General features: G+C 33.4%; 1 protein-coding gene across 6 annotated transcripts in view; it reads left to right on the forward strand.

Moving 5' to 3' along the window:
* The first annotated feature begins 103 nt into the window (after positions 1-103).
* LOC100183882 (NFX1-type zinc finger-containing protein 1) overlaps positions 104-16,358 on the forward strand; it is a 16,522-nt gene continuing 267 nt past the window's right edge. Inside the window, exons 1-37 of one of the 6 annotated variants that reach the window (XM_026835516.1) lie at positions 104-280; positions 4,228-4,347; positions 4,742-4,891; positions 5,025-5,149; positions 5,382-5,529; positions 5,602-5,692; positions 5,804-5,904; positions 5,960-6,094; positions 6,491-6,582; positions 6,647-6,739; positions 6,798-6,910; positions 7,155-7,263; positions 7,438-7,521; positions 7,600-7,698; positions 7,915-8,086; positions 8,153-8,340; positions 8,772-8,903; positions 8,968-9,054; positions 9,137-9,214; positions 9,533-9,610; positions 10,113-10,232; positions 10,311-10,370; positions 10,493-10,555; positions 10,977-11,072; positions 11,120-11,258; positions 11,555-11,747; positions 11,803-11,982; positions 12,286-12,486; positions 12,747-12,846; positions 13,299-13,435; positions 13,678-13,767; positions 13,823-13,973; positions 14,040-14,228; positions 14,283-14,443; positions 14,730-14,888; positions 15,253-15,408; positions 15,530-15,734. In XM_026835516.1, coding sequence (XP_026691317.1) covers positions 270-280; positions 4,228-4,347; positions 4,742-4,891; positions 5,025-5,149; positions 5,382-5,529; positions 5,602-5,692; positions 5,804-5,904; positions 5,960-6,094; positions 6,491-6,582; positions 6,647-6,739; positions 6,798-6,910; positions 7,155-7,263; positions 7,438-7,521; positions 7,600-7,698; positions 7,915-8,086; positions 8,153-8,340; positions 8,772-8,903; positions 8,968-9,054; positions 9,137-9,214; positions 9,533-9,610; positions 10,113-10,232; positions 10,311-10,370; positions 10,493-10,555; positions 10,977-11,072; positions 11,120-11,258; positions 11,555-11,747; positions 11,803-11,982; positions 12,286-12,486; positions 12,747-12,846; positions 13,299-13,435; positions 13,678-13,767; positions 13,823-13,973; positions 14,040-14,228; positions 14,283-14,443; positions 14,730-14,888; positions 15,253-15,408; positions 15,530-15,733 — 4,605 coding nt within the window. In that variant the 5' untranslated portion in view covers positions 104-269 and the 3' untranslated portion in view covers position 15,734. Of the gene's footprint in view, positions 281-2,742; positions 3,094-3,212; positions 3,358-4,227; positions 4,348-4,741; positions 4,892-5,024; positions 5,150-5,381; positions 5,530-5,601; positions 5,693-5,803; positions 5,905-5,959; positions 6,095-6,490; positions 6,583-6,646; positions 6,740-6,797; positions 6,911-7,154; positions 7,264-7,437; positions 7,522-7,599; positions 7,699-7,914; positions 8,087-8,152; positions 8,341-8,771; positions 8,904-8,967; positions 9,055-9,136; positions 9,215-9,532; positions 9,611-10,112; positions 10,233-10,310; positions 10,371-10,492; positions 10,556-10,976; positions 11,073-11,119; positions 11,259-11,554; positions 11,748-11,802; positions 11,983-12,285; positions 12,487-12,746; positions 12,847-13,298; positions 13,436-13,677; positions 13,768-13,822; positions 13,974-14,039; positions 14,229-14,282; positions 14,444-14,729; positions 14,889-15,252; positions 15,409-15,529; positions 15,940-16,358 lie in introns of those variants that run through there. The other 5 variants (XM_018812824.2, XM_026835519.1, XM_026835517.1 and 2 more) reach the window with 5 other exon arrangements.

Genomic DNA, 16,358 nt, shown 5'->3' on the forward strand with positions numbered 1-16,358 from the left:
AATTGACATTCACAAGAGTTACTTGACATTAACTTCAGTATTTAGCAGCAAAAACACATCGGTAAAACCAAACACGCAACAATGCAATGAACGAATGTAAACGGAGTTTTTATTCAACGGGTAATACCCAAACCGAAAACCAAAGTTTCGCCTCCTCAACAATTTCGCAATGTTTGTGTCTTGTTTTGCTTGCTGGATATTTTGGAGTTGTGTTACCAGTAAGTGGACGTTTCCAGCGGACAACTCGTTTCTCGTTAACAGGGGTCAAAATGCGATATAGGTAAGTCACCTAGATTTTTGTTTTTCCCGCAATAAGCGATTGAATTGTAGACCTTTATTTAGGTTATTTTTAAAACGATTTCTAGAATGTTAAGCTAAGGCTTTTGTGTTAGGAGCAACAAAATGCGACTGTACTACACTAGTAAGTTAGAAACGAAATAGGCCTATATCTAGTTAACTTCTGTGAATCGTGTTCTGCTGCCAATATTGCATGCCATATACTACTATACATTAAATAAGGGTTAAACCACGAGTAAAAAAAAACTTATTAGGGCTAGTAGGCCGTGGTCATAGATATTAAAGTCATTCAGTGAAAACTTTGATGTTACAATCTTACAGTTGCGAATTTGGTTCTATTGTTATATAGAAGCTGGTTTTAATCTGTTTGAATAAGTCAATGGACAACCATATACGGTCGGAGATATATCTACATAGTTTAAACACTGTATCCTGACTATTCTACAATATCAGTCACCCGCAACCCCAACATTGACGTATAGGGTTACGCCGTTAAACATCCGAACAAAAGTTTTCAACCTGTAAGACACAAAGGGTAATAAACAAAGAATTATCATTAAATGGGAGTCCTTATAAAGAAAATTAAAAAAAAGTCTCGTCTGACAAAGTGTCCCATCCCCCCCACCCTACTATAGACTATATGTTCATGCGAAGGGTAGAAATTTTGTTTACAAGCTATTTCGGTCTAGCAGCTAGCTCTAGTAGGCCGTGGTCTAGCGGTCTGTTGTCATATGGACGTGACTGAAGGTTAATGCACGGCCTACTAGAGATCTCTTCATGGAATCTTAAATATAAAAAAGTATGATCATAACTTGAATCATATAAATATTATATTTTCGATTTTTTGCGAAAATATAACTTACGCATACATCTATGTAGGTCACTAGCATGTTATCCCCATCGAAAAAAAAATTAATTTCAACTTTTTTTATAACTGAATATTAATATTCGTCATAAAAACATATTTATAGAATTTTCTCCCGATCCAGCTTCGAATATGTTATAGCGCTACGTAATACCTCAAAAATGAAACATCATTTTCTTCAAAAAAGTGCGGGGAAGGGTTCAGAATACAAACAAGTATGAGGGTCATAACCCGAATCATACAAGTATTAAATTTTAAAATATTTCGGCGAAAATATAACTTACGCATACATCTATGTAGGTCACTAGCATGTTATCCCCATCGAAAAAATAATTAATTTATTTTTTTTTAAATTTGAATATTAATATTCGTCATAAAAGTATATTTATGGAATTTTCTCCCGATCCAGCTTTGAATATGTATCCTGTCCGTACTTACGTAGCTGGAAATATATCAAGAATTTTAATTTATTTGTTTCAATTAATACAAAAGATTGTTTGTTCTTAAAGCCTCTAAGATTAATTGATAGGCTGGATCGAATTGTCGCAGACAATAATGAATGTCTAAAGGAAAGGAAGATAAACCTGTTTGTTATAGAAACGCCTGAAGTAGAGGTGCAAGGTCGCTTTCGCCCATTTTATGATAATCTTTGCACCTCCGTTATTGAATTTGCGAATGTGTTCACCTTCGGCATTTATAGAGTTTTAACGTTGTTGGCAAGGTCCACCAGAGAGGAGTTTTGTGCAGTTATAATCTAAACACTTTACTCTTCTACTATTCTGCAAACTGATACGATGCAGAATTAATAGAAGAGTAAAAAGTGAGGAATAGTGACCAAACATTTAGTGATCTCCTCGTTGTCTGTTCGTTGATCATCGTCGGATTCCTGTAGAATATAACTGAAAACACATAGTTATCATAGGTAGTAAACAAATTAGTCAGAGCAATTGATACAAAACCATTTAACGCCGATACTTTTAGCCTCACTAGGTATATCAATATTCTTATATTTACTGTTATAATTTTGTTATAAAAACATTTATGTGGATTAATATGTACTATTTTTGCGTTCGTGCAAATAAAATATATAAACACGAAATTCGAGTAATTAATACTCTCCACAATATTTAACATCCATCCCCGCACTTTTTTTGAAGAAAACAATATTTCATTTTTTAGGTATTTCGTGGCGCTATAACATATTTAAAGCTGGATCGGGAGAAAATTCCATAAATATGTTTTTATGACGAATATTAATATTCAGTTATAAAAAAGAGTTGAAATTATTTTTTTTCGATGGGGATAACATGCTAGTGACCTACATAGATGTATGCGTTAGTTATATTTTCGCAAAAAAAAATCGAAAATATAATATTTATATGATTCAAGTTATGATCATACTTTTTTATATTTAACATCTATCCCCGCAGTTTTTTAAAGAAAATAATGTTTCATATTTTAGGTATCACTTAGCGCTATAACATATTCGAAGCTGGATCGGGAGAAAATTCTATAAATATGTTTTTATGACGAATATTAATATTCATAATTAATATTTTTTCGAATTTTAAGTTTTTCATTTTAGAATCGGTACCGCTGGGGTCTAGTTAGTACAGTGTCCAAATTTTAGGTTGGTGGCACCAGTAGAAGGTATCGAAAATGGTCGCTAGAATATTTGTATTCTAGGATCACCTTGGTCCGCTGAACGAGGTTTATGATATCCCGTTCAGCCGCTGACAGACCCAAATCGCTCCCATTTTATCGCATGACGTCACACTGCTGTCACGTGATTCTGTCCGGTATAAAATGCCATTTCGCCTTAAAACAATAACGGAACAAGAACTACCAAACTAACGCCACTATCGGTACTGAGACCTTAAGGCCAATCTAGGCCCATGGCGGGCTCTTACGAGCCCTTGCCCGGCAGTCAAGTAAGCCTTTGCCCCATACTGTATCGTGTATTTGTTTACCAGAAAAAGGAATATAAAATATAGCAAGATATCATGAACTGTTTGGTCTCTGGTTATAAAAGCAACTAGTACTACAGTAGATATAGCACCCCGCTGAAGCCTGTATATGAAGTCGGATCAACAAGGGCTCATTTAACCCAACCATCAATCCTGTTTATTTAGTGGGGGCTATATGTTCATTAAACGCCAGTTGATTCTATAAGGCTCCACACCTTGTACGTTCAGGTAAATACGCTGTTGGAATAATAAACTGGTTGCTTCATCAGCGATTACGAACAGTCAGAAGGGAAGTTTACCTGCCGAATATCGACCTAGTCGGGATTCGCGTAGACACTAACGTGCTCAGCCACTGGTGCCCAATGTCCGGTGTAGCCTATATACAGTAGGGTGGGGAAGATGGGACACCTTTTCGTTCTATTTTCTTGTCCCATTTAACTGAAAACAAAGACCATTCAAAGAATTATAAAACCGTATTCCTACGACATTCAAAGAATTAAAAAAACGTATTCCTACGACTTCAATAGACCGTTGGTAATTGTTGGTTAGCCTGCATGCCTCTAATTGTCTAACACAAAGGCTATGGGTTTAAGTTGGCACGAGGTGTATAGAAACAGTACACCCGTGTTATAACGGCTGCCATTTTTCAGCCACGCGAGGATAAAGCAAGTTACATTGATTCACATTTAAAATCTTATGATCCCATATTTTATAGGATTGCCTTTACTCTCCTGTCTCTGCACAACGATTGCATTTTCTTATTATGAATGAATGTAACTTACTTTATCCTCACGTGGCCGGAAAACGACAGTCGTTATCACACGGGTTTAACACCTCGTGCCAGCTTACAGTTACTATGTATGTTGCTTTGTTGTTGATTATTTATTTCTGATAATTTGGACAATCCATTAATGACCACTGGGTTAGAGCAATTGCCGGTAATATCTTGTCCAAAGACACATACGCCCACAATGGTAGCAGCGTCGAGCCTTTAACCCAATACCTTTGGGTTACAGGCAGGCGCGCCAACCACTACCCCACGGCGCCGGACATGTCCCAGGGATCGGGGCATAATTAGTAAATTAAAACCTTAAACAGGTATCATGATCGCCAAGGTGAAAGAAGAAGACGGAGTTTCAGCAGAGGAAGAGAACTTCGCTTCCAAGGAGAAAGTCGAGATAGAAATGAAACTGAAGCAAGATTTGGTCACAGAAGAAGGTTACCTTTAACTTACTACACATGCACATCTGACTTTATAAGACTAGCTGCTCTTCATCAATCTGGTTGCATTTTTTTTATTAAAAACCGAGGTGTTTGAGTAATAGTTTTAAGTTTCTATTAACAGTGGAAGTTTATTGTCAGGATTCATAAGATAACCAAATTATATTTTACTAATATAAGAGTAGCAAGTTGAAAGTTCTGCAGATGTTATTTTAATATATTATCTAAGTTCAAGGTTTAGAATCTTATTATCCCAATTTTCTTTTTGGGTTATCTCTATTTCTCTGATCCTGAACCACAAATACGTTTTCTAAAAATCATGGGGCGGGAATCGGGACATAAATAATAATTATCAGAATCCAGATTTAAATTATAACGTTGTTTTCAACAGGTATCGTGAGCACCAAGGTGAGAGAAGAGGACGGAGTTTAAGCAGAGGAAGAGGACGTGGCTTCCAAGGAGGAAGCCAAGGTAGAAACAATAGAGGAGCAAGATTAAGCAATGGTCACAGATCTAGGTCACCTGTATCAAGAGATAAAACGTACATAAGTCGTACCTTGTTTTAAAAATGATTTGTTTTTCATACTCATTTGTTAGTAACTTATTATTTTAATACAGTACCAAATGATAAATAGGCATGAGTGCATTTAACTACAATTATATCAACATTGCAGCTTTAACATAAGGGATCTAGATCAAATTGTGGAAATGGCAAAACGAAATTCCACAAAAGCGTTGACAAAATTGTTGCGAGATAAGGAAGAGTTTTTAAAACTGCTGCAGAGACAAATGCTTGATGGTAAATAGTTACCCGTAGAAAGTAAATAAATTAAAAGCAGAATAAAAGATCCTAAAAAGCTCTAATTTGGCATTTTAGGGATATTTGATTTTTAAATTGTAAATCAGCAATTGGATCTGGCATATCATTCTGCTACCGGTATATTATAAAAATAATTATAAAAGGTTCTGAAGATTTCTAACATTTCCCTGAAGGACTATTTGATATGTTGTAATAGTCTTTATCATTGCAGAATTAAAAGCTTCTGTTCTTGATCTTTGTGGTAAGATCGCCCAAATACATGGACCAAGAGAAAGTCTTGTTGAAGTCTCAGAAATTATCATTAGAAGTGAATTTATTCTGCAAATTATCTCTTTGTTAGATGACAAATTACACACAGAGTATGCATTTGTTTTTTATCGCTATTAGGTTTTAATTTTAGATGTTTATTTGTTTAACAAACTCTTTCTTAGGAACACCGACAATTTTTGGACTCAACTTCTTGGTTGTGTCAGATTAATAAACATGTGCCACACTTATACTCCACAACAATCCTGTGACCAGGTTTGGGAATTTTATAAAATATTTGTAATGATAGAAACTTATAGCAGTAGCATCCTACTAAGCATAACATTTCATCCAAGACCCAGAGTTTAAACAGTTATGTATTCTCAGGTTACAAGGTTGATTCAAGTTTTAAAAACAGAAATTGACAAACTGCCTCAACAAGAGGAGCATTTTAAACGCATCATACAACACCTTATGTCCCTCAGTTTGTATGGGCTTAAGTTTTCACAAACAACTTTATTATTAAAGTTCACTTATTTACAGCTCTGTATGTGAAGTGGAAGAGAATACAATATTTGAAAGATTTAGATTAATTTCTGTACTTCCCACACTGGATGATATTACAAGTATGGAGAATCCAGTTTTACGACCGAATCAAGTTGATTTACCCTACCAAAGGTATTCATATTCACATAGCATTTAAACATTGTGTAATATTAGTTCGCGCCGTGGCAAAGTAGTTGGCGCGCCTACCTCTAACCCAGAGGTAATGGGCTCAAGGCTCGTCGCTGCTACCATTGTGGGCATATGTGTCCTTGGGCCAGACACTTAAAGACAATTGCTCCAACCCAGTGGTCCCTAATGGATTGTTTAAATTATCAGCCATACAAAAAAAAATTGTATCACACATGGTAACCCGTAAGGTGGCATGAGGTGAATGAAACAGAACACCCATGTTACAAAGACTGTCGTTTTCCAACCACGCAAGAATAAAGCAAGTTACATTTAGTCATTCATTCAATATCTTGATTGATAAAAATATAAAGTGCATCTGAATTCTCAATTTTCTTTCAGTTTAGTTGATTATCTTGATGTTCAATTTCGTTTATTAAGAGAGGACTTTGTTCAACCTTTTAGAACGGATATCAGGAAGCTAAAGCAACTTGGTATATTACTTACACCTTAGTTTTTTCTATGTAAACTGTGCAAACTTCAAACTATTTTCTTAAGGTGGAAATGAAAGTCCGAATGAAGTTAAAAACTTGACTGACATCACGGTTTATCAGGATGTGCGGATATTATTTCCCGAACCAACTAACTATGGTTTGTGTTTCCTTTAAACAATTCAATAATTAGTTTATTAAACATTTGCTTTGTGAAGGTATTCATTATCATGTTCAGTTTAATGTGAAGAATATTGGAGAAATAGATTGGGCGAACTCTAAGTGTTTGCAGAGTGCTAACCTCCTTTACTTTTCTAATGACAATTTTAAGGTATGGTAGGTCAATCACATTTGTAACATTATGTTCCATACCTCCAACTTTTAATTTGGAAAAAAACTTTTTGATATTTACTATTCTTTTTGTATTTTTATAATTTATTAATTTAAATACCTTCAAATTATAATTGGACAAAGAAACATTTTGATATAAAATGCATATCTCCACTTGATTGTGGATGGTAAAACTACAACTTAATTTCCATACAAACACCATATCGTCTTATCTCATTTTTTAGGAAAATGTATTATTTGGAGTGATAACAAAAAGAGAACCCAAGGAGCTAAGAAAGGGATTTTTCGAGGTGAAGTTGTTGGCGGCCCACAACATTCATTTTCTTGGAAACGGTACCATTAAAATGTTTTGTTTTATAATTACTTCATGTTGTTTCATGTTTTTATGCATAAAATGTGTAAATGCCCTTTTAATTTACCTCTTTTTTTCCCAATATTCACTTTTATCATATATTAATGCAACCTATATTTGGAAAGAAAAGCTCATCTTGGCTGTTTAATTTTCAGGACATATATTTTCCTCCAGTTACACTGTGGTTGAAAGCCAAGCATTTTTCGAAGCATATCATCACGTTCTTTTTAGTTTGCAAGGTTATTATTGTTATTCAAATTTATTTAATAAAAACTTTTAATTATTTTTCCAATAATATTTTCTACATCATTTTATAGAAATGCAAACCTTACCCCTGAGCCGATATATAGTTGGATGTGACAAGAACGTTCTTTTACCTATGTATCAAATGAAGAACAAGCATGACTTTCTATTTGGTATGTAAAAGTGAATCTATCCTATTTATGATTTCTGCAATTGAAAGTTTATGTGGAGCGTGATTGCTGCAATTGAAACTCTAGGCATAATTTTTTTAAAGACCTCATATTTTTTAACAGTGGGCAATATAACCGCCTTACCCTTGCCAAGTATTTACTTTTAATTGAAGACTGTTATAGAAGTTATGTAATATTAATTACCTGATGCTGTATTAGATCACTCAAAATGGTTATCCGACATCCACGTAAATTTGGATGATTCTCAAAAGTTTGCTTTGCAAACTTCGCTGGCCAATGAAATAGCTTTGATACAAGGACCCCCTGGTACTGGAAAGACGTACATTGGTCTATTAATGATGAGAGCTTTGTTACGCATGCATGGAGGAAGGTAACAGTTCAATTATTTCTTGTTTAAAATTGGCTGAAGTAATGTTTCTTTCTTTAATTTAATTAGGAATCCCATTCTTGTGGTTTGTTATACCAATCATGCACTTGATCAATTCTTGGAAGGAATTATTGACTTTCATGACAAACGTATCATAAGAATGGGTGGTCAATGTAAAAGTGAAAAGCTTAAACAATATCAGTTCAATAATGTAAAGACAAAAAAAAGAATAAAAGCTCGCTATGAGCAAATTGATGGTACGACTATTTTCCCGTTACTTGAAAGGAAGACACCCAATTTAAACCGCAATCTTGCTACTACAGTCTGCTTTTATTTTTCTAGACAAAATACTTTAGGATGACGCATGTTGCGCAATAAAGTACATGCAGCTTCAGGCCTTTTTTTTACTGTGCAAGATCGTATTTTCTTTCTGTACTTGTAACAGCTAGTCATATTATAAGTTGATGTAGCTTCTGATGTGACCACCATGAAAAAGGCAACCTGTATAGGATTGTTGGTTTAAAAAATACTATGTTGCCAGAAGGTTTATATTTTATTAAGTTATTTGTATAGTGATTTTGATTATAGAACTAAAATAGTGGAAAAAAAAATATTTGTGTTTTTACATTTTAAAACTGTATTGGGAGGTGGTGACTGTACAAAGTTGTTACTCTATTTCTAATTTAAGATCTCAAACGTCCAATGAAAAATGAGACAGTCACGCTGAACGCTTCAACAAGTTGTATTCTCAGTTTAAGTGTTCTTAAAGAGGTGATTCCAACAGAATTGTTTCAACAGTTTGTTCACTTCTTCAATCAAGGTATTGTTTATATCTCTATCATCTTTTTAACTTAGTTTCCATTAAATTTAAATTTGTTTTTCAGAAAAACACAATTTAGATACTGCTTTGTTGCAGTGGTTGGGTTTCTGCCAAGTACAAAATCTTACACCGTATAGTTATGTTATTGAAGGTAAGAATACATTTTATGAAGTGTGCATATTAGAGTTTTAATTGAACCATTTTCCAATTATTTAACTACAATTTCAATATAGAAGTACTAGAAGCATGGGCTCGTAGCTTCCGTTCAAACTATACAAAGGACCAAATTAAACAAGCTATTAATCTAGCAGGTTTGTTCAAATTATACAAAAAATTAAAAATAACCTAAAACTTTAAAGTTATTTTGTGGTCAGATCTTCTTTAGACCCTTCCTTTTTTACCATTTAGGCCTTTTTTATACACACCGACACCGTATTTGTGTAATTCATTAACTGTGTTTTTATGTAGGGCCTATAGCTGTATAAGCTTATCAGCCGTTATTTGGTCAACACAGATCTTGTTTGTTTACCACCAAGTCTTTCAATATTCTCATATTTGTATTGTATGGTTATTATTGCATGTATTAAAAAAAAGAAAAATTATTCTTAAAAACCAATCTTTTGTAACAGGCACTTTAGATTATACAGCTGTTGCTAACTGTCTTATACACAATGGAAACAGAACTGTCTCATCAGATTCAATCGCAGGTACAATATTTAATTATTAAACACAGAGTACGATATTGTCCTTGCCTCTCAACTAGATGACATCGGACTTGAAATTTAATGTTGCCCTAATTATGGGCAATACAGAAAAACAAGCCTAATGCCAACAAAATGAAAGCCTGAAAAAAATTAAGATAAAAAATTAAAAATTCCGTAAACCCGGAAACTCTCAAGCCATAAGTGTATGAAATAAAGCCATCTGTGTTGATACTTTCTTAAGTTACCCCACCATAAATTAGTAAGGAAATTCATTTATTAAATTTGATGTAACAAACTGTTTCTCAAATTCTTTGCTAATATTCACTTCCTAAAACACAGAATGTCTAAAGATGGTTCTTAATTTCTCTACATCCATATCTAGTTACCTTTTATATACATACAACTTACCTTTATTTTACTTCCTCACTACACTGGCACAATGTTGCCTGTTGTTGGTGGCAATAAATTAGCACTTAGGTACCTTAATTAGTCAATTTTATTTCAGAAATAGTTTACTCATTTCTTGTATTTGAGGAACTGCCATCACATATCGAACCACTTCTGGAATGTTTCAATGAAGTTGAAGTAAAATGTGCTGTCTATGTTTTAATCGAAAATCAAAAGGGTTTGTTGATTATACTATGTATTTGTTGTTCTCACTAAAAATTAGTTTCAATCTGGTTATATTTTTTTGTATTTGCAGACAATGACGTTTCTCTTGAAGATGTTATAAATTGGTTGGTGAAAAAATGTTGTTTGAAAGGTGTGTATAACAACTGGTTTTTGCACTAAGGTTGAAAGGTTTAAAAGTAAAACCTTGTGCCCACTTACTTTGGAAAAGTAAGAAGGGGTTGCAATGTTGCAATACTTTTTTTGTATCTGCAGACAATAATGCCACTTTTGAAGAAATTGAAACATGGTTGTTAGAACAATGTGATGTATGCAAAGGTGTGTATAGTATACTACCATTGTATTTTGCGCCGAGGTTAAAGATTAAATTTGCCTGCTTATTTTACAAGGTAAAATGAGATGGCAACTTACAACACTTTTTCAAGTCCATAGACAATGAGATGGAATTGTAAAATAGCTTTTAAAAAAATATATTCAATTCAAAGGTGTATATACCAATGTAATTAATTTCAAATTAAGATGAAGGGAAACTACTCTGCTTTAAGTAGCATTTAACAGAGCTGTAAATATTTTGGCTGGTCTAGCAAAATTTAAGTTTTAATTTGCATTAAAAATCTTATATATCTTGCTTGTTTTGTCACATGGTAATGTTATAAACTAGGAAGTTTCTACCTACACTTTTAAGTTGTTACCTACATCGGATATTATAATAAACAGTTATGTTTATGAAACAATCTAGGCAGACAAGTTTGCAATGAGTACAAACAAGGCATTATTGAGAAAATGTTGCAGCGTCGAATGCTCGCTGCAGCAAGTTATACAAGCATTCTTCGTGGTAAGTCATTGAAGTTGTTTTTTTCCGAATTTAATTGTCATTTTTAGGATCACAGCAAATGCACAGTAATAATACTCGAAGAATCAAACTGGAATTAAACAACACCACTACAATATCCTTTCAAGAGATGATCGGAATAAAGAATATTAGGATTCTCACTTTTCAAAAAAAATGGAAATTGTATCGGTCAGTAATAATTTTCAAACAGATGTTGTATTGTACACCATGCGTGATAGCAGAAAATATTGTTGTATTGTACACTGTGCCAGGTTCATTTTCTGATAATAGGACATATACCCATTGCTCTAATGGCAACGTACAGTTGTAAATTCTATCTCTTACAAAACATTTTTGTTCTAGCTTGTGAAATAAGTCATTCAAACTATTAGCAAGAAGAATAACTGTTCCTGTTAGGCAACAAAGTTATGTGTGTAGTCTAGATTATATTGTAATTTTAAAAAATAATTAATCATATTTTCCAGACTGTGGGCTCAACTTTGGAGGATGCAGTTTAGTGAAAAAATAGAAAACTATGCAGAAGCTTACAATAAACAGGCCGCTAAATGGAAAGAATCTTGTGATAGACAAGATTGTAGCGTCCTGGAGACAGCTGATGTTATTGGAATGACAACTTCTTTTGCTGCCAAGTACAGATCAATGCTACATGAATTGCCGGTAATATAAATAACCGAAAATTTTTAAACGTAGAGTTTGCCATCTTTTTCTGTAGATAAAGGTTGTGTTAGTCGAAGAAGCAGGCGAAGTTTTGGAAGGACACATTGTAGCTTCATTACCAAAAACTACAGAACATTTAATTTTAATCGGCGACCACCAGCAACTGAAACCTCCAACTACAGTATATGAGCTTGCTTTGAAAATGAATTTGGATGTTTCTCTCTTTGAAAGATTGGTAAGAAATTTAACGTCAAGTTAACATATGAATGCAAATGAAATGGTGAATTTTTAAAACAACAGAGTGTGGTTCTAAAGTTATCTTTGAAAAATTAACCCAAATAATAATTTAAATAGGCTACTGTAAAATGATGTATAATATATTGTATGATATCTTATGCAGAATTAAATCTTTAAAGGTTTGCTTATAATATGAAAAAATAACTTGTACAAAAAATCTATCTAAGTTAAATTCTGCTGTGTAATGATGTTTAAGATTGTTTATTAAACCATCCTGTTATAACAACCCATATGTTTCCAGGTGAGAAATGGACTCCCATTCGCCCAACTCACCTGTCAGCATCGAATGAAACCAAGAATCGCTGACCTCATTCGACCTCATATTTATAAGACTTTGACTGACAACAACAATGTGAAAAATTATAAGGAAATTGCTGGAGTTGAAAAAAGCGTTTTCTTCATAAGCCATGAGGAAAAAGAGGAAATGGTGGATAAATCGAAGGTCAGGAATTCATAAACCATTCATCCTTCTGGGATTGGATTAAAGGCCCACTAAAAGTTTTAATTTTGTGGTTGATTGGTTTAACTGGATTTTTATCACCCCACTCACCATGGAACCTGCTATGTAAACCTTACTTTTCCTGTTGCATTGTTGATAAATGTTTTAATGTGTACATTAAAATACATCCCACTTATTCTTTAATTGTAGTTTAGTTACTATTAAAGATAAAGTGAGAAAACATATTTGAATTTACTAATCAGATGAACTTGCATGAAGCGGAATTTCTTGTAGCCCTGTGCAAGTACTTCTTGCAGTTTGAATATTCAAGCAAGAGTATAACCATACTTACTACTTACAGGGGTAAGTCTTAGTGAAATTCGAATAATCACTTAAGGAAGAATTGTAAGTTTGTAAACTGTGAATCATCATGAATGTAAAGCTTTTGTTTGTAATTCTGGCAACAACTGTGGCGTATGTATCTTTGGTAAAGACACTTACTGGCAGTTGCTCCAACCCAGTTGTCCCTAATGATTTAAAAAATACAATCACCCACCTCCCAAAAATAGGCAAATAATCACTCATAAAATTACATACGTGGTAATTTGTAGCCTGGCACGAGGTGTATGAAAAAAACATCTATGTTCAAACAACTGTTGTTTTCCGGCCATGTGAGGATAAAGCAAGTTACATTCATTTATTCTTTCAACAGCTTAAAACATAATGCTACACACATGCAAAACATGTACGAGTTATTGGAAGAATTTTTCATTAACATTTAAATTTATAAAACATTTGTTTTTTGTTGGAATAAGGTCAAATGCTTAAAATAAGAAAGATAATGCAATTAAATGAGGAAAAGTTGAAGAATGTTAAAGTTGCTGTAGTGGATAATTACCAGGGCGAAGAAAATGATATTCTTCTTCTTTCACTTGTCAGAAGCAATGATAAGGTATGACTTTGATTTGTTTACTTGACAGTGTGTGTTTTTTTATTCTATTAATTTTTTTTTATATTAGTGGGCATAAATGAATGTAACGCATTTATTCCCATATGGTAGGGCAACTGATAGATTATAACAAAGGTTCTCTATTTTTATGATTGCTCTTGGGTTACATTCGTATTAAATTAATGCATATTCTAAACTACTGTTTGCCATTACCTTATATCACCTATAAGTTGTATTGTTTGTAGGGAAATATTGGCTTTTTGAAAACTCACAATCGCGTATGTGTTGCTCTCTCTCGTGCAAAGAAAGGTCTATTCTGTATTGGCAACATGAAAGTAGGTGATCAATCTATTATTATGGTCTAAGGTATAAACAATTTGCCTTTTATAGCTGCTACGTAAAGAAAGTCAACTCTGGAATGAAATTGTCTCAAATTTGGAAACAGATGGTTCAATTGGAGATGGTTTGGTACTAAAGTGTGCACATCTAAACTCATTGGTGGTTGCCAAAACTGCAGCAGACTTCAAAGATTCCTGTGGTGGTATGTTATTATGTTTCTTTCAATAATTACTTTAAACAAACATGCAAACTTGGTTTACTTTTCTAGGAAGTTGTGGAAAACAGTGTAAATTTCCCTTAGAATGTGGTCACTTTTGTTTGAGAAAATGTCATCCTGATGATGCTGATCACGAAAGATACAAGTGTCCTTTGCCTTGCCTGAAGTCGTGTGAGGAAAGACATAAATGCCTCAAAAAATGCTGGGAAAATGTGGGACTTCGTCCAGTATTTATAGACAGAGTAACGTTCGAATTCTAATTAAAGAATGTTGGTTTTAATTTTTATTTCCAACAGATAATGCCCGAGTGCGGTCACACTCAAACGATGAAATGTGGAGTGAATCCTCAGAACTTTTCTTGCTTATTACCATGTACAAAAGTTTTACCATGTGGTCACCGATGCATGCTTAAATGTGGAGTACAATGTGGAGATTGTGAAATTTTTGTGGAAAAAGTAATATTTGTCAAGATTGATTTTTGTTTTTTAAATTAATATTTAGCAACAATTCTTTTCAAAAATAGTACTACACGTTTAAAAATTGTCATTTTTTAAATCTAACTTTAACAGTTATGACACAGTTGTTTTATTTACTACATTTACAAATGATTGCCTATTTAAAAGAGACATAAGTGCCTCAAAATATGCTGGGAAAATGCAAAATTCGTCCAGTATTTATAGACAGAGTAACGTTCTAATTAGAATTAAAGAATGTTGGTTTTAATTTTCAAATTTCCAACAGATAATGCCCGAGTGCGGTCACACTCAAACGATGAAATGTGGAGTGAATCCTCAGAACTTTTCTTGTTTATTACCGTGTACAAAAGTTTTACCATGTGGTCACCGATGCATGCTTAAATGTGGAGTACAATGTGGAGATTGTGAAATTTTTGTGGAAAAGGTAATATTTGTCAAGATTGATTTTTGTTTTTTAAATTAATATTTCGCAACAATTCTTTTCAAAAATAGTACTACACGTTTAAAAAATGTCATTTTTTTTAATCTAACTTTAAAATTAAAAATACACAAAAAGATTTTTTTATACGCTCCCTTTACAGTATTGCCTATTTAATTTTGTCACCAATTTCATTTTTTTGTATGCCTGACAGTTCTGCAGTCCAAAAACACTACTTAAAATAGGGAAGCAAATATAAAATAAATAAAAGCCCTTAAACAGTGTAGTCAATATTGTAAGTAAATAAATTTTGAAATATTCACCCATATAAAACACTGCCTAATAAAGTTTTAACTATTCTGTTTTGCAGACCATGCCTGAATGTGGTCATCAACAAGAAATGCCTTGTCATATTGACGCAACCCTCTTAAAATGTTACTTTCTATGTGACAAGCTGATGTCCTGTGGACATACACACATGAATGCACGATGCCACAAAACCACATGCGACAAAATTATGATTCAGGTAAATATGACAAAATGTAGGGGCAGTATTTTATAATATTAATATCAAATTGCCTTATTGGGTATTTTGGTAAATTGCTTCATTTGGTATCAACAAGCAGCTCATTATGTTTCTGGTATAGGTTTACAACAGATGTAAGCATAGACACGTGGTTCCTTGTTACCTTCATGAGGAGTCATTTCCATGCAGGGCTGCATGTGATATGCCACTTATTTGTGGTCACGCATGTACTGAGTACTGTGGAGAACCTTGTCCTATTTTGTGTAATGTTTGCTTGCAAGATCCTGAATGCAGGAACAGAATCCTAGTCAAACAATTTGTATAACATCATATATTTGTTTTCTTTAATTGTTGGTAAAATATCTGTAATAGATGTAGCCTAAACCCCAAAATAATAGAGTTGTTGTACCTATGCTATATACACATATTGTTGACCTTTTTCGTTCAACAGTTCTTTTTTTTATTCTTTTATCTGTAAATAACTTGGCACTATTAGTCCATTTGAAGTACTAATACACAGATACTCTAAAACTGATGAATGATTATTTACCCTCGTGTGTTGGACAAGGACAGTCCTGATGTCAAGTGTGTTTTATGTCAAAAACAGGGATGGAATGTTTACATGCCAAAAATCTGAGCGAACAATAAGATTGACTAGTTTTGAACTTTGATATATAGTAAGATGGGGGAAGATGGTACACCCATAGCACATAATATCAAGATATCCTGATGGTGTTTTAAACAATTAACATATATATGGGAGTTGCGAGTATACGGTTTTATAACTCTTTAAATGTTTTTTGTTTACTACCAAATGGGACGAAAAAAAAGAATAAAAAGATGTCAATTCTTTTCCCACCCTACCACACTATAAATTGTCTAAGTTTGCTATCTTTGTATAAAAAATATATTGCTGTGGGGCAGTGGTGAGACATTGACCCAAGAATGTG

The sequence above is a fragment of the Ciona intestinalis genome, chromosome 8 (assembly GCF_000224145.3).
Source record: "Ciona intestinalis chromosome 8, KH, whole genome shotgun sequence".
In the NCBI taxonomy this organism is placed as follows: Eukaryota; Metazoa; Chordata; class Ascidiacea; order Phlebobranchia; family Cionidae; genus Ciona; species Ciona intestinalis.